Source organism: Eutrigla gurnardus, assembly GCF_963514095.1.
Source record: "Eutrigla gurnardus genome assembly, chromosome: 14".
Taxonomy (NCBI): domain Eukaryota; kingdom Metazoa; phylum Chordata; class Actinopteri; order Perciformes; family Triglidae; genus Eutrigla; species Eutrigla gurnardus.
Window position 1 is genome coordinate 156,955 of NC_139937.1, and position 17,574 is coordinate 174,528.

Sequence of the window (17,574 nt, forward strand, 5' to 3'; positions counted from 1 at the left end):
CTGAAAGAATGGGACATTGACACACAGCGTGTCCACCTGGTGCTGAGGGACAGCAGCGCAAACATGATCAAAGGCATGAGACTTGCAGAGATGCCTGGCCTGAGCTGCACTGCCCATACTCTTCAGCTGGTAATCAATGATGGCCTCCACTCCCAGAGGATGGTTGGGGACATTTTGGCGAAACTAAAAAGAATAGCCACACACTTCAACCATTCAGTGGTAGCACAACAACAACTCTCTGTTATTCAGCAAGAGGTTGGTGTTCCTAACCATTCCATTATCCAGGCAGTGCAAACCAGGTGGAACTCCACACTGCATATGATTGCCAGGATGATTGAGCAAAAGAGAGCAATCACAGCCTATTCTAGTGACCACGGCCATTTTGTATGTCCAAGTGCAGAGGAGTGGGATGTGGCAGCAAACCTCGCGGAGACCCTGACACCACTGGAAGATATAACACTTGAAATGAGCATGGCCGATTCCTCTGCTTCCTGCATTATACCATGTGTAGCAGTGCTGAAGTGTCTGCTCGAGTCAGAGGGACCAAACAGCAGAGGAATCAAGACTCTAAGAAAGACCATGCTGGAGAGCCTGGAGAAAAGGTTCTCTAAGGTGAAAGAGGCAAAAGAGGTGGTGCTCGCATGTCTGCTCGATCCACGCTACAAGGAGCGGCCCTTGTCACCAGAGACACTAGGTCAAGCCAAAGCCTGGGTAATGGAAGAAGCACAGAGGAATCCACCAGAAACACAAGGAGACACTGCCTGTGAAGAAGAGGGAGATCCAAAACGACAGAGAGTGGAGGAGGGACGGGCCCACAGTGTTCTAGACAGTCTGTATGACAGCATGCTCTCTTCAACCACTCAGGACGAGGAACCAGAGGAGATAATTGAAGAGCTGGAACGGTATATGAGGGAGCCTGTCATAGACCGGAAAAAGGGGAACCCACTGGAGTTGTAGAAGAGCAACGGTTTCCGCTTCAAGGGACTGTCGGGCCTGGCCAGGAGATACCTTTGCTGTCCACCTTCCTCTGTGCCAAGTGAGAGGGTGTTCAGTACCATTGGCAACATTTATGAGGAGAAGCGCAGCTCCCTCAAGGGAGAGAATGCTGAAAAGCTGTGCTTCCTGCACTACAACGTGCCTCTGCTGAAGTGGCAATATTAAGGATTCTATGACTGGCAGGGGCTTGTGAATAGAATTCTATTTGGAAAATATCCATATGCTGCTTGCCCCACACAACACATGTTACCTCGTTAATATACAGTTATTTTATACTATTATTGATTTGTTTTCAAAGATGTTGTGTATAGTTACAAAAAAGTTCTTCTTGCTGCACTTTATGTCAAAAGATTGTTGTGCAAAATGTTAATATGCTGCTTGCCCAACACGCTACCTCGTTCCTATACAGTTATTTTATATTATTATTGATTTGTTTTCAAAGATGTTGTGTATAGTTACAAAAAAGTTCTTCCTGCACTTTATGTCAAAAGATTGTTGTGAAAAATGTTAATATGCTGCTTGCCCCACACAACATGTTACCTCGTTCCTATACAGTTATTTTATATTATTATTGATTTGTTTTCAAAGATGTTGCGTATAGTTACAAAATAGTTCTTCTTCCTGTACTGTCCTGTACTACTTTGTTAGAACTATGTTACCAATTAAAAATAAGTTCCTGCACTCATTTTTTTAAGATCTTATTTTATTTTATTGACAATAAGATAAGGCTGTATTTGCACTCATTTTTGACTGTAAATGTATTCTAAAACACTCAAAGGTTCTGCATTCAATTCACATATTCGTCAAAAGTGTTTATGCTTTTTTTTATTTATTTTTTTATAATCGGCCGATTAAATCGTTATCGTAATTTTTCTCTGAAAATAATCGGCATCGGCATCGGCACTCAAAAATCAATATCGGTCGGGCCCTATTCCAAACATTGCCTACCGTATTCCTCTGAGTTTGTTTCCCGCTCCATTAAATAGCGTCACGCATGAGGGACTTTTTTTGTCACCCATATGCCCTCGCAGCTGAGACCTTACAACAACGGAATGAGTTCAACGCAATCAGAAAAGTGTACGCCGAAAGTAGGCTGGGTGAACCCTGCCTGAACTTCCGGGAAATTTGGATTTCGCTCGGCAGTTTAGGCTGGACACCCTCAGGCTTACTTTCGCTGTTACATTGCCAGAATCTTTGGCTCCAATCAGAAACGGCCATTCTCTCCTGGCACGCTATTGGCCGGTGACGTGACGATGACGAAACATAAGCGACGCGAAGCAGCAGTTGTGTAAACACTCAACATGGCAGCCACCGAGGAGAAGCAAGCTATCGATGCCGCTGTCGCGTCTGTTTTGGATGATTTTAAAGGCAAGTTTTCTTTGCAAAATTCGCTTGATGCCATTCCGCTTCTGCACAGCCATAGAAAATAAAAGTGCAAACCGAAGCAGCAATGATGCACGGGTTTCCTGGTTTCCTGTTTTCCTGTCTAGAGATTTCGCGTCGCTCTGCAAAGTACGTCACCCGGAAAGTTGCTCTGATTGGTTGTAGGACTATCCAATTGTGTACGGAGTCATTTGAACGATGCCCATTGATCCCGCCTCTTGAGCAGTAGAAACAAAGCGCAGATTCCCCAGACTAATGTTCAATCTTAAAAGATTGACCTTAGTATGGTGAAAACCAGACTACGCCGAAAGTGGATCTTTCCGCGGAATCCACCATAACCCATGCAAGATGATGCTGCTCTACAATGGAAAATCCACCTGTTTTCATCACCAAAAAAGGCAGATGATTTCCATCGCAGACAAGTATGAAGTGTATCACAAAAGCAGTGGTGAGAACTGTCTATAGATTCTCAGAAGACTTCTGTTTTTTATTTCCCTTTTTTTCTCCTCCCTTTTTTTTCTTTTGTGTGTGTGTGTGTGTGTGCGTGTGTGTGTGTGCTCGTTTGTTTGTTTTATTGAAAGATTACGGCTATGGAAACGGGACTTTGAATTTGAAGCTCCCTGGGGGTTGAGTATGTTCTAATATATTATTAAGGTGCGTAGTTGACAGATCCCACTAGTTGCCTATGGAATTAGGTTCACATAGTTCAGCTGCTCCTCCATAGAGTGGATCAGCACAAGCCCTAGAGTTTTGTAGGGGAAGGGGAATTCAAGTTCAATGTCTATATTTGTAAATGTATATACACTCAACAAAAATATAAACGCGACACTTTTGTTTTTGCTCCCATTTTTCATGAGATGGACTTAAAGATCTAAAATTCATTCCAGATACACAATATTACCATTTCTCTCAAACATTGTTCACAAATCTGTCTAAATGTGTGATAGTGAGCACTTCTGCTTTGCTGAGATAATCCATCCCACCTCACAGGTGTGCCACATCAAGATGCTGATCTGACATCATGATTAGTGCACAGGTGTACCTTATACTGCCCACAATAAAGGCCACTCTGAAATGTGCAGTTTTGTCTCACAGCAAAATGCCACAGATGCCACAAGCATTGAGGGAGCGTGCAATTGGCATGCTGACAGCAGGAATGTCAACCAGATCTGTTGCTCGTGCATTGAATGTTCATTTCTCCACCATAAGCCGTCTCCAAAGGCGTTTCAGAGAATATGGCAGTACATCCAACCGGCCTCACAACCGCAGACCACGTGTAACCACACCAGCCCAGGACCTCCACATCCAGCAGGTTCACCTCCAAGATCGTCTGAGACCAGCCACTCAGACAGCTGCTGAAACAATTGGTTTGCATAACCAAACAATTTCTGCACAAACTGTCAGAAACCGTCTCAGGGAAGCTCAACTGCATGCTCGTCGTCCTCATCGGGGTCTTGACCTGACTCCAGCTCGTCGGCGTAACAGACTTGAGTGGGCAAATGCTCACATTCGATGGCGTCTGGCACGTTGGAGAGGTGTTCTCTTCACGGATGAATCTCGGTTTACATTGTTCAGGGCAGATGGCAGACAGCGTGTGTGGCGTCGTGTGGGTGAGCGCTTTGCTGATGTCAATGTTGTGGATCGAGTGGCCCATGGTGGTGGTGGGGTTATGGTATGGGCAGGCATCTGTTATGGACGAAGAACACAGGTGCATTTTATTGATGGCATTTTGAATGCACAGAGATACCGTGATGAGATCCTGAGGCCCATTGTTGTGCCATACATCCATGAACATCACCTCATGTTTCAGCAAGATAATGCACGGCCCCATGTTGCAAGGATCTGTACACAATTCTTGGAAGCTGAAAATGTCCCAGTTCTTGCATGGCCAGCATACTCACCGGACATGTCACCCATTGAGCATGTTTGGGATGTGCTTGACCGGCGTATACGACAGCGTGTACCAGTTCCCACTAATATCCAGCAACTTCGCACAGCCATTGAAGAGGAGTGGACCAACATTCCACAGGCCACAATTGACAATCTGATAAACTCTATGCGAAGAAGATGTGTTGCACTGCATGAGGCAAATGGTGGTCACACCAGATACTGACTGGTTCTGAGTCCCTAGACCCCCAATAAAGCAAAAAAATGCACATTTCAGGGTGGCCTTTTATTGTGGACAGTCTAAGGCACACCTGTGCACTAATCATGATGTCAGATCAGCATCTTGATGTGGCACACCTGTGAGGTGGGATGGATTATCTCAGCAAAGCAGAAGTGCTCACTATCACACATTTAGACTGATTTGTGAACAATGTTTGAGAGAAATGGTAATATTGTGTATCTGGAATGAATTTTAGATCTTTAAGTCCATCTCATGAAAAATGGGAGCAAAAACAAAAGTGTTGCGTTTATATTTTTGTTGAGTGTATGTTGCATGTTGTGCACTCAGTACAGCAGTAATAGCTACAAACACTCAGAGTTTGATAAAAGTGGCTGAGTGGCTGGCATAGTGATCAGGAACATCTGTTCAAGATCAACATGGAAGACACGTCCAAAGTTATATTCATTTCATTTCATCTTGTTCACAGCTGTGTGTCCGTGTACCTGTTTGGTGCGGCGAGGAGCGGGGCTGCTGGGGGCGCTGCCCTTAGCCGGGACACGGAGCTGGTCCTGGGGCCGATCAAAGAGCTCCGGTTTCAGTGTGGGGAAGATTTCATAACTGGATACATGGAAGGAAATTCAGCGTATAATAATGTTACAGAATAACATCTTTATGATTGAAGATACTGTACCTGTAGGGTGCAGGACTCTCGGAGCCATCAGGTTCCTGTGGTTCTTCAGGAGGCATGATGAAGACTGTGTGTTCTCCACTGTGAGTCTCATCCAAATCAATCAGCCTCACCTCTTCTGGCTTCTCCACGTCCACCTGGAAACAAACAACAATTAGTGTTCCTATTATAAATAGGTAACCAGTATTCCCCTCAAATTCTTTCCAGGCACGTTGGATTCCACTTACAATGGTATATTGGCGTGGTCGGCTTTGGTCCGAGGAACAGCAGGCAGTCAATGTATATTTGCATTAAAAAATGTTTGACTTGAAACAAACTTTGCAGAGGCTCCCGCAAATGTTAATGGATTTCCGAATGGATATTTGGTAAAGTACTTGTATTTCATTACTTGTTGATACTGATACTCAGATAATCCTAATGTTTTGACCGTAACAAATTAAAAATACAACATGATGCTGTTTGTGTTTTTCTGGATTTTGCCTTAAAGGTCGGCCCACCCTAAGTGTGCTTCAGCTGGAGCAGCCAGAGTTTCATTTTTAGCTGGCTGACAGCAACACGGGAACTTAGCTTGAGTCTAGTTGCAGCGTTTATTCACCAACAAATACGCAGAGAACAGACTGAACTGCTACATTCATGCTGTAATGTTACTGCTGACTTCATACTCACCACCATGCTCTCTACCTCCCCGTCTCTCTCTATCCCTCTCCCCCTCCCTCCCTCTCTCTCTCTCCACCATCTGTTGTGTAACGTAACATAGTAACAGCTGTAGTTCATGGGTGAAACCCGACAGGTTCTAGCTGCAGACACACAAGATAGCTCAATGATGAGGTTAATGTTCTAGCTGTAGACACACAGCTCAATGATGAGGTTACGGTTCTAGCTGCAGACACAGCTCAATGATGAGGTTACGGTTCTAGCTGCAGACACAGCTCAATGATGAGGTTACGGTTCTTGCTGCAGACACAGCTCAATGGTGAGGTTACGGTTTTAGCCGTGTCAGTGCAGCGATTCTGTGAGACACAATGACTATAGTTCTGACCTTTTGGACGCACTCGTCGAAGAATTCGAGGCAGGCGTGCCGGTCACTGACGAAGGAACACTCCTCGATGAACTGAGTGAACATCTGAGTCCTAGTCATCTGAATGTAGATCTTCTGCTGCGTTCGATCCCGAGACTTCAGGAACCCTACAGGAAGTCATCAATCACAGTCAGACACAGCCGACAACTCTGGATCATGGATCGTATCGTATTCCTCTCTGACTTTGTCCCAGTATTTGGAAATCACCGTTGGATTACAGTGATGCTGATTTGACCTGATAGTGCCCATCCTGGATCTAAACAGAACAAACATCATGGCGGAAAATCTGCAGACAGGAGCCAGTGTTGGTGCAGCTTTCTCGATGAAACGTAAGTTAACGGATGTAAACTATATGAATGTAAACTATATGGATGTAAACAAACATGCCTGCAGACGTTGGAGGATTCTGACCAACATGGGAACATCAAATACTGGTTTCTTTCTGGTCCCACCTTGTCTCCAAGGGAGCCTGGACACACATATCAGGGTTCACCCGACTGTTGAGGCCAGGTTGCTGTAATAGTTTCCACATCTGGAAAGACTGATAGATTACTGAGTTCAGGAGCAACGACACCAGAACTAACATGATTCAGGCAATTAGTGAACCATGTGCTTCTTTGTTGGTGGTGTCGTCTTATTAAACAATGAAAAGTACAATTACTGAAGACCTTTTTCATAGATCACATTTGTGGTTTTATTTAACAACAAAAAAATCAGTTTTTTATTTCAATATTTTGTAATATATATTTTTTTGCTGTTACCAACTTATGTATGTATTCTGTTTGGCTTCTTGATGTTTTAATGTCCTCTTTGTTGCTTTAACTCGGCTGTAAGCCGATGTGGCAATATTTCAAATTTATTAAGGGATAACCCCTTGAGATGCATCATCTCGTCTTCCAGGGGGTCCTTTACATCAAAACAATCAAACAATACAATACAATCACATATACACAACTCAAAACATACACTTAAAGCGTGCACAACAGCTCCCGAGTCCCTCCCGCCGACCCCACCATACCCCATCAGCCCCTAACCCAATCACAAGGGCAAAAAAAGGTAAAGATACATGAAAATAAATACGGAAAGTAAAATGAATAAAAATAAAATACTAATAGCAACAGCAGGGGGTCTGTAACAAGGACATTAGTGAAGTCTTGAACAAATGGAAGGAAGTGACAGATCTAATAGGTAAATTGGTGGTAAATTATTCCAGTCAGCCCCTGGGCTTTGTGTTAGAAAGCACGTCTACCAATTTCTTTTGAGATTCTTGGGACAGAAAAAGACAACTGATGCGAGTGTCTGACAGAGTAACATGGTCGGTAGGGGACTAGATATTGTTTTAGGTAAAGTGGATAATTAAAGTGGACACATTTATAAATAAACTGAAGCCAATGAAATTGCCGCCTACTGTTAAGAGGAAGCCAATCAAGGATTTGATACATAATGGGGTCTATAAGGACATCTTAAGACAAATCTACAGATACTGTTAAATGCAACATCAATAGAGTGTAGGTATTTCTCTGATGTGTTTTGGTATATTGTGTCAACATAGTCCATTATTGGTAGTAGCAGTTGGGTGGAGATTCTTTTCCTTACTTGAGGAGTGAAACAATTTATGGAACGATAAAGTATGCTGAGATTACGATTTATTCTATTTACAACAGATTCAATGTGTGGCTTGAATGTTAATGTAGTGTTGATCCAAAGATCCAGGTATTTGAATGTATCCACTTTTTCAAGGGGGATACCATCATTAAAGCAGACAGATAGTTCAGCAGAGTGATGTGCTAATTTACGACTGGTGCCAAACAACATAAGACATGACTTCTTTTTGTTTAATAATAATCTGTTATGGCTGAGCCAGTCCTGTACATTAATAAATTCAGACTGCAAGCATGTTTCCATTTCTGATATATTGGTGCTTGATGTGTAAATGACTATATCATCGGCAAACAATTGGGTATGGCAGCCAGAAGAGGATAGAGGAAGATCATTAATAAATATGGAGAACAGAAGTGGCCCTAAAGATGACCCTTGTGGAACACCTCTTTCTATAATTATATAAATCAGATTGACTTCCACCACAATTTACACATTGACGTCTATTATGTAAGTAGGAGTTGAACCACAGTAAGGCATGACGAGACAGTCCTATTGCATATAGTTTGTCCAGCAGCAGGTAATGATCTACAATGTCAAAACCTTTGCTCAGATCTAAAAAAACTGCACCAGTAAATTTGTTACTGTCTGACGCTGATAGCACATCACTAGTAAATTTAAGCAAAGCTGTGGTTGTGGAGTGGTTGGGCCTAAAGCCTGATTGGCTTGGAGATAGGGTTGGGCGGTATAACGGTATTATACCGTGTGACGGTATAAAAGTGTCTACCGGTAGAGATTTTGCAATACCGTTTATACTGGAGAAAGCGCAGATGTCTGCGGCATCGCTCTGAGTCACTGTAATTACAGCGCCTCGACACACGGGGCACTGCAGGCATTGCAGCAGACTGCTTGCGTGGTTGCATGAGCACGACGAAGAAGAAACAGCTTTACCTGAGTAATAACAATCATGGCGGAGGCGGAGAATGAACGTCACGAGGAAGCGGAGGCAGCGCGACCCACCCACGACGAAGAGGAGGAACTCGTTCCGAAAAAGTGCGCTACGTCTGTTGTGTGGAACTTTTTCGGATTTAGAAAATCCGACAACGAACAAAAAGCGATACTCTGCAAAGAGTGTCGCGCGACTGTTGCTGCTGCAGGTGGAAACACCGGTAACCTCTTCCACCACTTAAAGTTAAAACATGCGAAGCAGTATTATGAGTCTTTCGCCAAAGGCGCCCCCGTATGACAATAAATCACATCAATGGAGGGAGATAACGGAGGCCATCACGACGCATACTTTTTCTCATTTGTTATTTTTATTTCTTACTAAGATGGAGTTCAAATGTTTACCAGACATTTGCACATTCTTTGTGGCTTATTATTTATTATATTATTATACTTTCTTTAAAATAATGTCATGCTGCTGTGAGAAAATTTAAATAAAAGAGGAAAATGATCAAATGCGACAGTATGGTTATTTTTAAACCATTAATTGAATTTACAGGGGGAAAAACCATACCGTGATATATACCGTTACCGTGATATGAAATGATTCATACCGTGATATAAGATTTTGCTCATACCGCCCAACCCTACTTGGAGACAAGATATTATAGTCAGAGATGTGTTGAGATAGTTGATTGAAAACTCATTTTTCAAAAATCTTAACAGAACTAATAATAGTAATTGGGCGATAGTTGTTAAGATCAAGTGAGTCACCCCCTTTAAAAATTGGGGTGACCTTGGCACGTTTCCATGATAATGGGAGTGCACTAGTAGATAATGACAGGTTAAATAAGTCTGCTAGTGGATAGATTAGCACATGAGAAGCTAATTTAATAAACTTAGTCTCCAGGCCATCTGGCCCAGGGCCACAGTCTTTCTTTAATGTATCAATGACCATTTGGACCTCAACAGGTGAAATTTTTCTGAATGAAAATGAACCACTAGGAGCTAGGTTGTTATAGGTATTATAGACATTTTACATTGATCAAACTTAAAGGAACTGCCCACGGAGGAGAAGTGTTTGTTAAAGGCATCAGACACAAGACAAGGATCTTGAATAATATTATTATTTACTCAGATGTGAGTGTTCGAGTTTTTATCAGATTTATTGAGAATCGTGTTTATTCTATTCCAGAACTCTTTTGGGTTGTGAAAGTCCTCAGAAAGACGATTCTTGTAGTAATTGGATTTTGCATTCCGTGTCTTTGTTTTACATTGATTTCTTAAGGTTTTATATTTTTCCCAATCAGCTAGATCTTTACTTGTCATATATTGCCAGACTATATCTCTTTGCTTAAAGTGAGTTATCAGTTCTGAGCTGATCCAAGGTAGATGTCTGCCTTTAACCTTGACCTCTCTCCATGGGGCATGTATGTCAATAATTTTTTTTTTATTAAAAGGATTACCTTATCCTGTTTTATTCTTCCTAGAAAACATACATCACCAACCAAGAATATCATAACATCCATCCATCAATCAATCAATCAATCAATCAATCAATCAATCAATCAATCAATCAATCAATCAATCAATCAATCAATCAATCAATCATTCATTCAGAGCTAATGAGGTGGTGAACTAATCTTTTGTTAGCTAGCTAGTAACAGTATGCTCCGTTGTCGTGACTTCGGGTGGTCGCTGTGGTTACAGCTGCTAACTGGAATTGATTCACTTTGAGGATAATGAGGCATAAGTTCAAGCATTTACAGCGGACTGCTCCTGTTACTTCACAGAGATGAGATGCATCTCTCGTTTTAATGACACTTTTCACCATCAATCCAAATCCTCCCAACGTTATGTTCCACTGGAGCAACGTCACCATACAGAAGATAGAGACTGTCGATTATGTGTCTGTGCTCTGAACTAAATCATTGTTACAATGTGTTTTTTACACTTGTATTTACAACTGTTTTTTCATTTTTTCAGTAACGAGTAATCTAATTGATTACTCATCTTATTATTATAAAGCCGTTATCATTACTGCCAAAAAATGTGTTGCGTTACTACATTGAAGGCAGACATCGGACCTCTGAGCCGAATGACAGAGAAATGTCTTGTTCCTCCTTGTCCTTGGTGAGGGCGGGAGCACGAGACAACCGCAAAAGGGATGACGATTGGCTGGGGTTGAGTAAAATTCTATGGTAAGCCAATCAGAGGGGAAGTTGGGCGGGTGCTTATGCTACGTGTCCACAGGGGTGTTTTTAAACCAAGTGGACGCGCCGCTTCCCAGTATTGCACGCTTGGTGGGCTGCCACTAGAGGATGATTGACAGGCGCTCTCCTTGCTACAACCACTTCATGGCTGCACCTGATTGGATGAACACTTTCACAGGTGGCCTGTCTGCTTCCGGATTTCAAATCCAACATGGCGGCTCGTTTGGAAACTTTCTCTTATTTTACGAAAATAGTAGTAGAAATAAGCTATGCAGTTGCTGAATCTGTCTTTATTTTAGATCGACAACATTCAGTTTAAAAGATTTTCGCAAGCATTGGCGAGGCGGCGAGTCGAGCTGGGCGCCTCTGATTTGCGGCTGTAGTCTGCTCATCCTCTAGTGGCAGCCCACCAAGAGTGCAATACTGGCAAGCGGTGCGTCCACTCGCGTTGAAAATCGCCCCTGTGGACACGTAGCATTAGTCTGCTTACTTACAGTGTGCGCAGTTGAGCAGTACGAGAGAGTAGTCGACTAGATCAGACCCACACTTATTTTTATTAATCCACTCTATAAGCATAGTAATTATAATATCTACAATAGTCCATCACATTTTATTGGATGCCAGTCTCACATTCCCACAGCAATGTTAAAATTGTTTAGATTTGTGCACTGTGGATTTCTGTTTGTAATGTATTGCATATCCATTTCATTATAATACTCAGATTTATCATAAATAATTGAACACGCACATGTATTTTAAGTTCCGTCAAAGAGGGATGAGGAGAAGGGAGAAGTAACTAGTACTTTAACTAGTTACTTTTTTAGAGTAACTTGCCCAACACTGGTGGTAGTAGTGAAGCCTGAAGATATTTTTACAACTTAACATTTAGTTTATTTACTTTATTCTGTTAGAACCGAAAGGAACATTCAAGTGATCGTACTCACCCTGCAGGTTGAACAGGGAGCTGCAGTCAGTGGTGGTGTCTGACGGTGCCTGGGTGATTGGCAGCAGAAAGGTTCGGTACCCTCGTAGCAGGCAGCTCATGAAGCGAAGGAAGGCCTCCTGGATCTCTAGCTCCAGCTGCTTCTGACTCCTGTAGATCTGATCGTAGTCCGTCAACAGGAACTCCAGTGTTGCCTCCTCCTGGCTGGGAGTGCAAACTGCAACAAGGAGAAAACATATGAAGCTGAGCTTCTTCCCGATTGTTAGGTCTTGAAAGTGTTGGCCGCGCCAACGGGAAAACAATCATTGACAGGGTTGTGAAGTGGAATCACTGTTTGTGTCCATTCATACCACCTACTTCACACTGGGTGTGTGGTGTCAGGGAGATGCATAAAATAGAATAGAATAGAATAGTATTTAAATAGGGACGATACAGTTGACATAGTTCCAATACAAAGAATGCAACTGATGTGCTGTACAGAGAGTTTATAGCTATTGCTAATTTCCGACTCCTGTCCCTAGTTGGGCTTGTACATGAACAATAAAATAATAAGCATAAAATAATATAAATGATCAACATGCTAAAACTACATTAGACATCAATAAAATAAATAATCAGCACAATGGGATAAAAAGCCTACATTTGCAGTGTACACTAATACACATACCATAAAAAAAAACAATATAAAACCATTCCTGTACATTCTTGAATACACCACCTCCAAAATTCACTATCAGAACATGAGGACTTAATGGGCACAGCTTTGTTTCTCCTTTAGCCAACACTTAACCCTTGTTGTATACAGTTTAATATCAGTAATTAATTTCATCTCAGTTGGAAGTGTGTTCCAGAGTTGACAGCCCTTAATGGAGAAAGCAGACTGTCCAAATGTAGTTCTTCGGTATGGTATTTGACAGTTACCAGTAACCATGCCCCTAGTTATTCTGGTTCCCTTAGGTCTTTGAATGTACCTGGAAAGAGGCTCTGGAGCTAGACCATGTAGACATTTGAAAATCAGTTTAGGAAAACAAAGACAGGTGAAGCTCTCAAAGTTAAGTAAATTGTATTTTTGTTAAATTTGACAGTGATGCCAGCGGATGGGCTTTTTGTCCATTATTTTCAATGCCTGGTTATACAGGGATGTGATATGTCTGGTTGTAGATGGTGATGTTTGGGCCCAAACAGTCATACAGTAGGAGAATTAAGAAAAGATCATAGCATGCATAAACATTTGAGCTGCCTGGGTAGGTATATCATTTCTTATTAGTTTAAAACAATTGAGGTTTGTATTTACTGCTTTCGAGATTTTCTTTGTGTTTATCAAATTTAAGTTGCGAGTCTAAAATAATCCCTAGAAACTTAAATTCAGTAACCTCATGTATTTCATGATTTTGTAAAATGATTTTAAATGTCCCCGGTGCACTCTGTTTTCTGATTGAGAAACACTTACAAACAGTTTTAATCAAATTGATTACAAGATTATTCTGTTGCAGCCATTGTTCGACATCATCCAGGCATATCGTTAAAACCTCAGCGGCCTTGGCAGATGTATATATGACCGTATCATCTGCATAAAGCTGGCAACTGGCTGCTGGACAAATTAAAGGCAAGTCATTTACAAAAAAAAGACTAAATAACAGAGGACCAAGTATTGAACCTTGGGTAATTCCCATTTTGTTGATCAAAAAAGATGATTTTGCTTCATTAACATTAACACGCTGTTCTCTAGTTTGAAGATATGACTCAAACCAATCAACTGCTTCTATCGAAAAATTTAAAGTACACAGCTTAGATAGGAGAATGCTATGGTTGCCTTTTTCAGGTCAATAAACACCGCACCCACAACACTACCCCCATCGAAGGAATGTTTTCGATTAAATGACAATTTGCCATTTCTGTGGAATACTTTGGTCTGAAGCCAAATTGTTCTGGATGAAGGAGTTGATTGGTTTCCAGATGGTCGATCAACTGTGCTGCTACAATAGTTTCTAAAACCTTTGATAGAACAGGTCAAATAGAAATAGGGCGATAGTTAGAACGTTCTTCATGATTTCCTGCTTTAAAGACTGGTGTAATAATGCCTTTTTTCCAGCTATTCAGGAATTTACTTGTCCTAATGGATAAGTTGATGAGGTGAGTTAAAGGTTTTGTCAATATAGAGCTGTATTTCTTAATGAAGCAGGTATCTAGATTGTGAATATCTTTTGCCTTGGAATTTGATAATTTCTTAATGGCTTCTGCTATTTCTACTTCACTGACCTCCATAATACAGAAGGAATCTGATGGTTCCTTACATACTGTATCTTTAGTTGTAGTAGAAGATTCAAAATGTGTTAATTCTTCTACTGACTGTATAAAATACCTATTAAATTCATGGGCCATGTCGGCATTATCTGTGATATTCACATTATTTATTTTCAGTTCCTTAATCCCTTTTTGACTATATGATTTGTTAGTTAAATTGTTTAAGTGTTTCCACAAAGAGGCGCTGTTACCCTTGGCATTTCCTATTAGTTGTGTATAGTATGAGGCTTTGGCTTTGTGTAATTCCTGTAAGACTTTATTCCTTAGACTTTTATAGATTAACCAATCAGTATTAAGTTTTGAAGTAAGTGATGTTTAAAGCTAAATCCCGTTTCTTGATAAGTGTACGTATTTCATGTTTTAGCCAGGGTAATGTTGAATTTATGATAGCATTAGTCATGGAATTACAGCATCTATTCAAGTCATCAATTTCCTTAAACTGATTCCAGTCAATATTCTTAAGGTCACTTTCAAATGGCATAACTTTTGACTTGGGAATGATCGTCTTTGTTTTGTCAGGGTTGCTGCTGCCAAAGTAATGCAGGCGCTGTTTTGACAGTTTTGTGACTGACAGTGCCATGTTATGGTCTGACAGTCCAGTCAGTAGTAATCTACTGTTTTTGTTATCCTGTCTGGTTTATTGATAGATATGATATCAATTAATCCCCAGTCCCCATACCATATTGTTTCATTGTAGGAGTCAAGCTTTTTCATTACATTTTGTAGTTCATCATAGAAAGAAGCAATACATGAGGGTGGATTATATAGCACAACGATATTAAAATTCATCTGATCTGAAAGAATGACGTTGAGGGCTAGACATTCAAGTGGGGTATTTAAGTCTATCTCTCTGCATTTATACTGTTCTTTAATAGATCTCTAGTCTTTTTTTTATAGATCTCTTCTTTCTTTTAGATATCCAGGAATATCCATAATGTTTGTTGGTATATTTTGGTGGAGCCAAGTTTCAGTTAGGCAAAGATAGTCTATGTTTGAATCAGAAAGTAATGTATAAATCTGGTCTTTTTTTGGGAAAATGCCCCGTATGTTTAAATGTCCACCCAGAATATCTTTTGGCTTTGACTTAATGTCCCATATTACTTTGGGGTCATTCCATGTGACACCAGCCAATATCGGGGTACCATGTACATGACATCTCTCAGATTTCGCTGAAAAGCGGTGAAAATATGCCTTATGTTACCAAACAAAGGAATCTGAAGTTTCAGGTCAATATCTCAAACGGTTTGCCCATGGCATCCATTTGTATTTCAAGTGCCACACCCCTTTTTGACACGTTGGAATTTCGCATTTCATTTGTTGGCATTTTTGGAGGACCATAACTTCTGTTCTCATAGTGATAGAAGGCTGAAAATTGGTGTGTTAGTTAATTGTAGTACACAATTCTGCAGGCAGAGTCAACATTCCTTACTGTTTGGGTGAGAGGTGGGTCACCAAAGTCCTAAAAAAAAATTTGACGGCATGTGTGATTTTTCACTTTTTGGGTGCCCCAATGTTGCGATCGTGTTCCACTGATTGTTTTGGCCGAGGTGTAACGTCTCTCCAATTTGTACGTTTCCTTGTGTTTTTTAGTATTTTCTGCACTAACAAAGAAGAACGTAATGTTCTTAATGTTTTCTTTTGACCATTGAAACATCTCCATTGGTGTCAGAATATGGTTTGCATCAGTGGCCTGCAGACTTGCTTGTGCTTCAAGTCGCTTGTCACAGGCATGTCTCTTTCATCGGGGATAAGGGGTTAATTTGTGATTTTCAGGAAATTAATGGCCAGCAGTCTTAATATTTAATTGTTTGCCATCACTGAGCATAATACTAAGTTATTTCCACTATTTTCATGCTTTATCATCACTTAATTCTCCCTGACCTACATTCTAGACTTCTAGAAAAAATGCTCAAAATGGTGCATTATGAAGAATACAATTTATATGATGGAGCTTCATAGTCAAAGGTTTTATTTCATTAAAAGAAAGAACAAATATATATCTTTATCTGGTATAAATCCCATTAGGATCATCAAGTGCCCACATGGTCATTTGGGGGTCCAAATATGGGGTTCCAAAAGAGTCACCTCTGCCCGAAAGAGTGTTTGGACCCCCATAAAACCCCCACCAGTGGTACCATACCCTTCAAATTCATTTTGGCAAGAGCAAAGTTCCCAAATATAACAAATTCTGGAACCTCTGGGTCCAGAATTTCTCTATCCATAATAGCCACGCCTATTTATTTGAAGATCCATTTTCCACCATTTTGAATTGTGTCCACATCAGTTTTTTGCCGGTCCTCTACAAATGTTGAGTACTGATCACCAATATGATCCAGAACATCTCTGGATTCTCTCTCAGATGCTTGATGTTCCACACTGTTTCGGTTTTTATTACAATTGTCACTCGAGCATTTGACTGGACATCGGAAGCTGTCACTCACTTTTCTCAAGGGTCTTGTGGAGGTGGGTGAGGGTGTTAAACAGAGTCTTGCCGTGCTTCCTGGGTAAAAATCGCCATGACAGCGGCTTCTTGTCCTCTGACCTGACAGGGGAAAATGTATGTTTCAGTAAAAGACAATATGCTTCACTTCAACATAATAATAAAAACAACTTTTATTTGAGCAGATGAACTTCTTAAGTACGGTACTTCAGATATGTTATACTTTTATAATTCATTAAACACGTTATTCTGCGTGATCAGTACTTTTCCATTTGGTATGTTGGGTATATTATATAAAAGTATACAATAATAATATATAAATATATATTTTTTTATCACGCACCTTTTTTTTGCGTTTTTTGCATATTTGTCGGACTTAAATGTGTCAGTTCATCAAAGTAATTTTCATAAGACAAAGACAATGTGAATGAAAGTAAATTACAGTTTTTATATGCTTATTCCATTTATTGAAGGTAATGAATTATTCCAAACCTATATCAACCATGTGAAAAAATAATTGCCCCCCTAAACTTAACAGCTGGTTTCATCACCCTCGGCAGCCACAACTGCAATCAAACATTTGCAATAACTGACAACTGAGTTTTACATCGCTGTGGAGGAATGTTGGCCCATTCCTCTTTTTAGAATGTATTAATTCAGCCACATTGGACAGTACTGCCCCTTAAAGGTCACACCACAGAATCTCAGTGGGATTTGGGAAAGTCAGGACTCTGACTGGGCCACTCCAAAACCTTAATTTTAGGTTTTAGGTCATGAACTCATAGGCAGGCATTTTCCTTCAGAGTTTTCTGGTAGAGAGCAGAACTCATGGTCCCATCAATAATCACAGGTTGTCCAGGTCCATCACAATAAAACCA

The 17,574-nt window shown here is 40.8% G+C and overlaps 1 protein-coding gene across 2 annotated transcripts in view; it reads right to left on the reverse strand.

Moving 5' to 3' along the window:
- Positions 1–17,574, reverse strand: part of dennd4b (DENN/MADD domain containing 4B) — a 134,121-nt gene that overhangs the window by 20,279 nt on the left and 96,268 nt on the right. For both annotated transcript variants that reach the window (XM_084027203.1, XM_084027202.1), the window contains exons 11-15: positions 16,698–16,798; positions 11,954–12,169; positions 6,214–6,359; positions 5,178–5,311; positions 4,990–5,104 (exon numbers count right to left, since the gene is read on the reverse strand). In XM_084027203.1, coding sequence (XP_083883329.1) covers positions 4,990–5,104; positions 5,178–5,311; positions 6,214–6,359; positions 11,954–12,169; positions 16,698–16,798 — 712 coding nt within the window. The remainder of the gene's footprint in view (positions 1–4,989; positions 5,105–5,177; positions 5,312–6,213; positions 6,360–11,953; positions 12,170–16,697; positions 16,799–17,574) is intronic.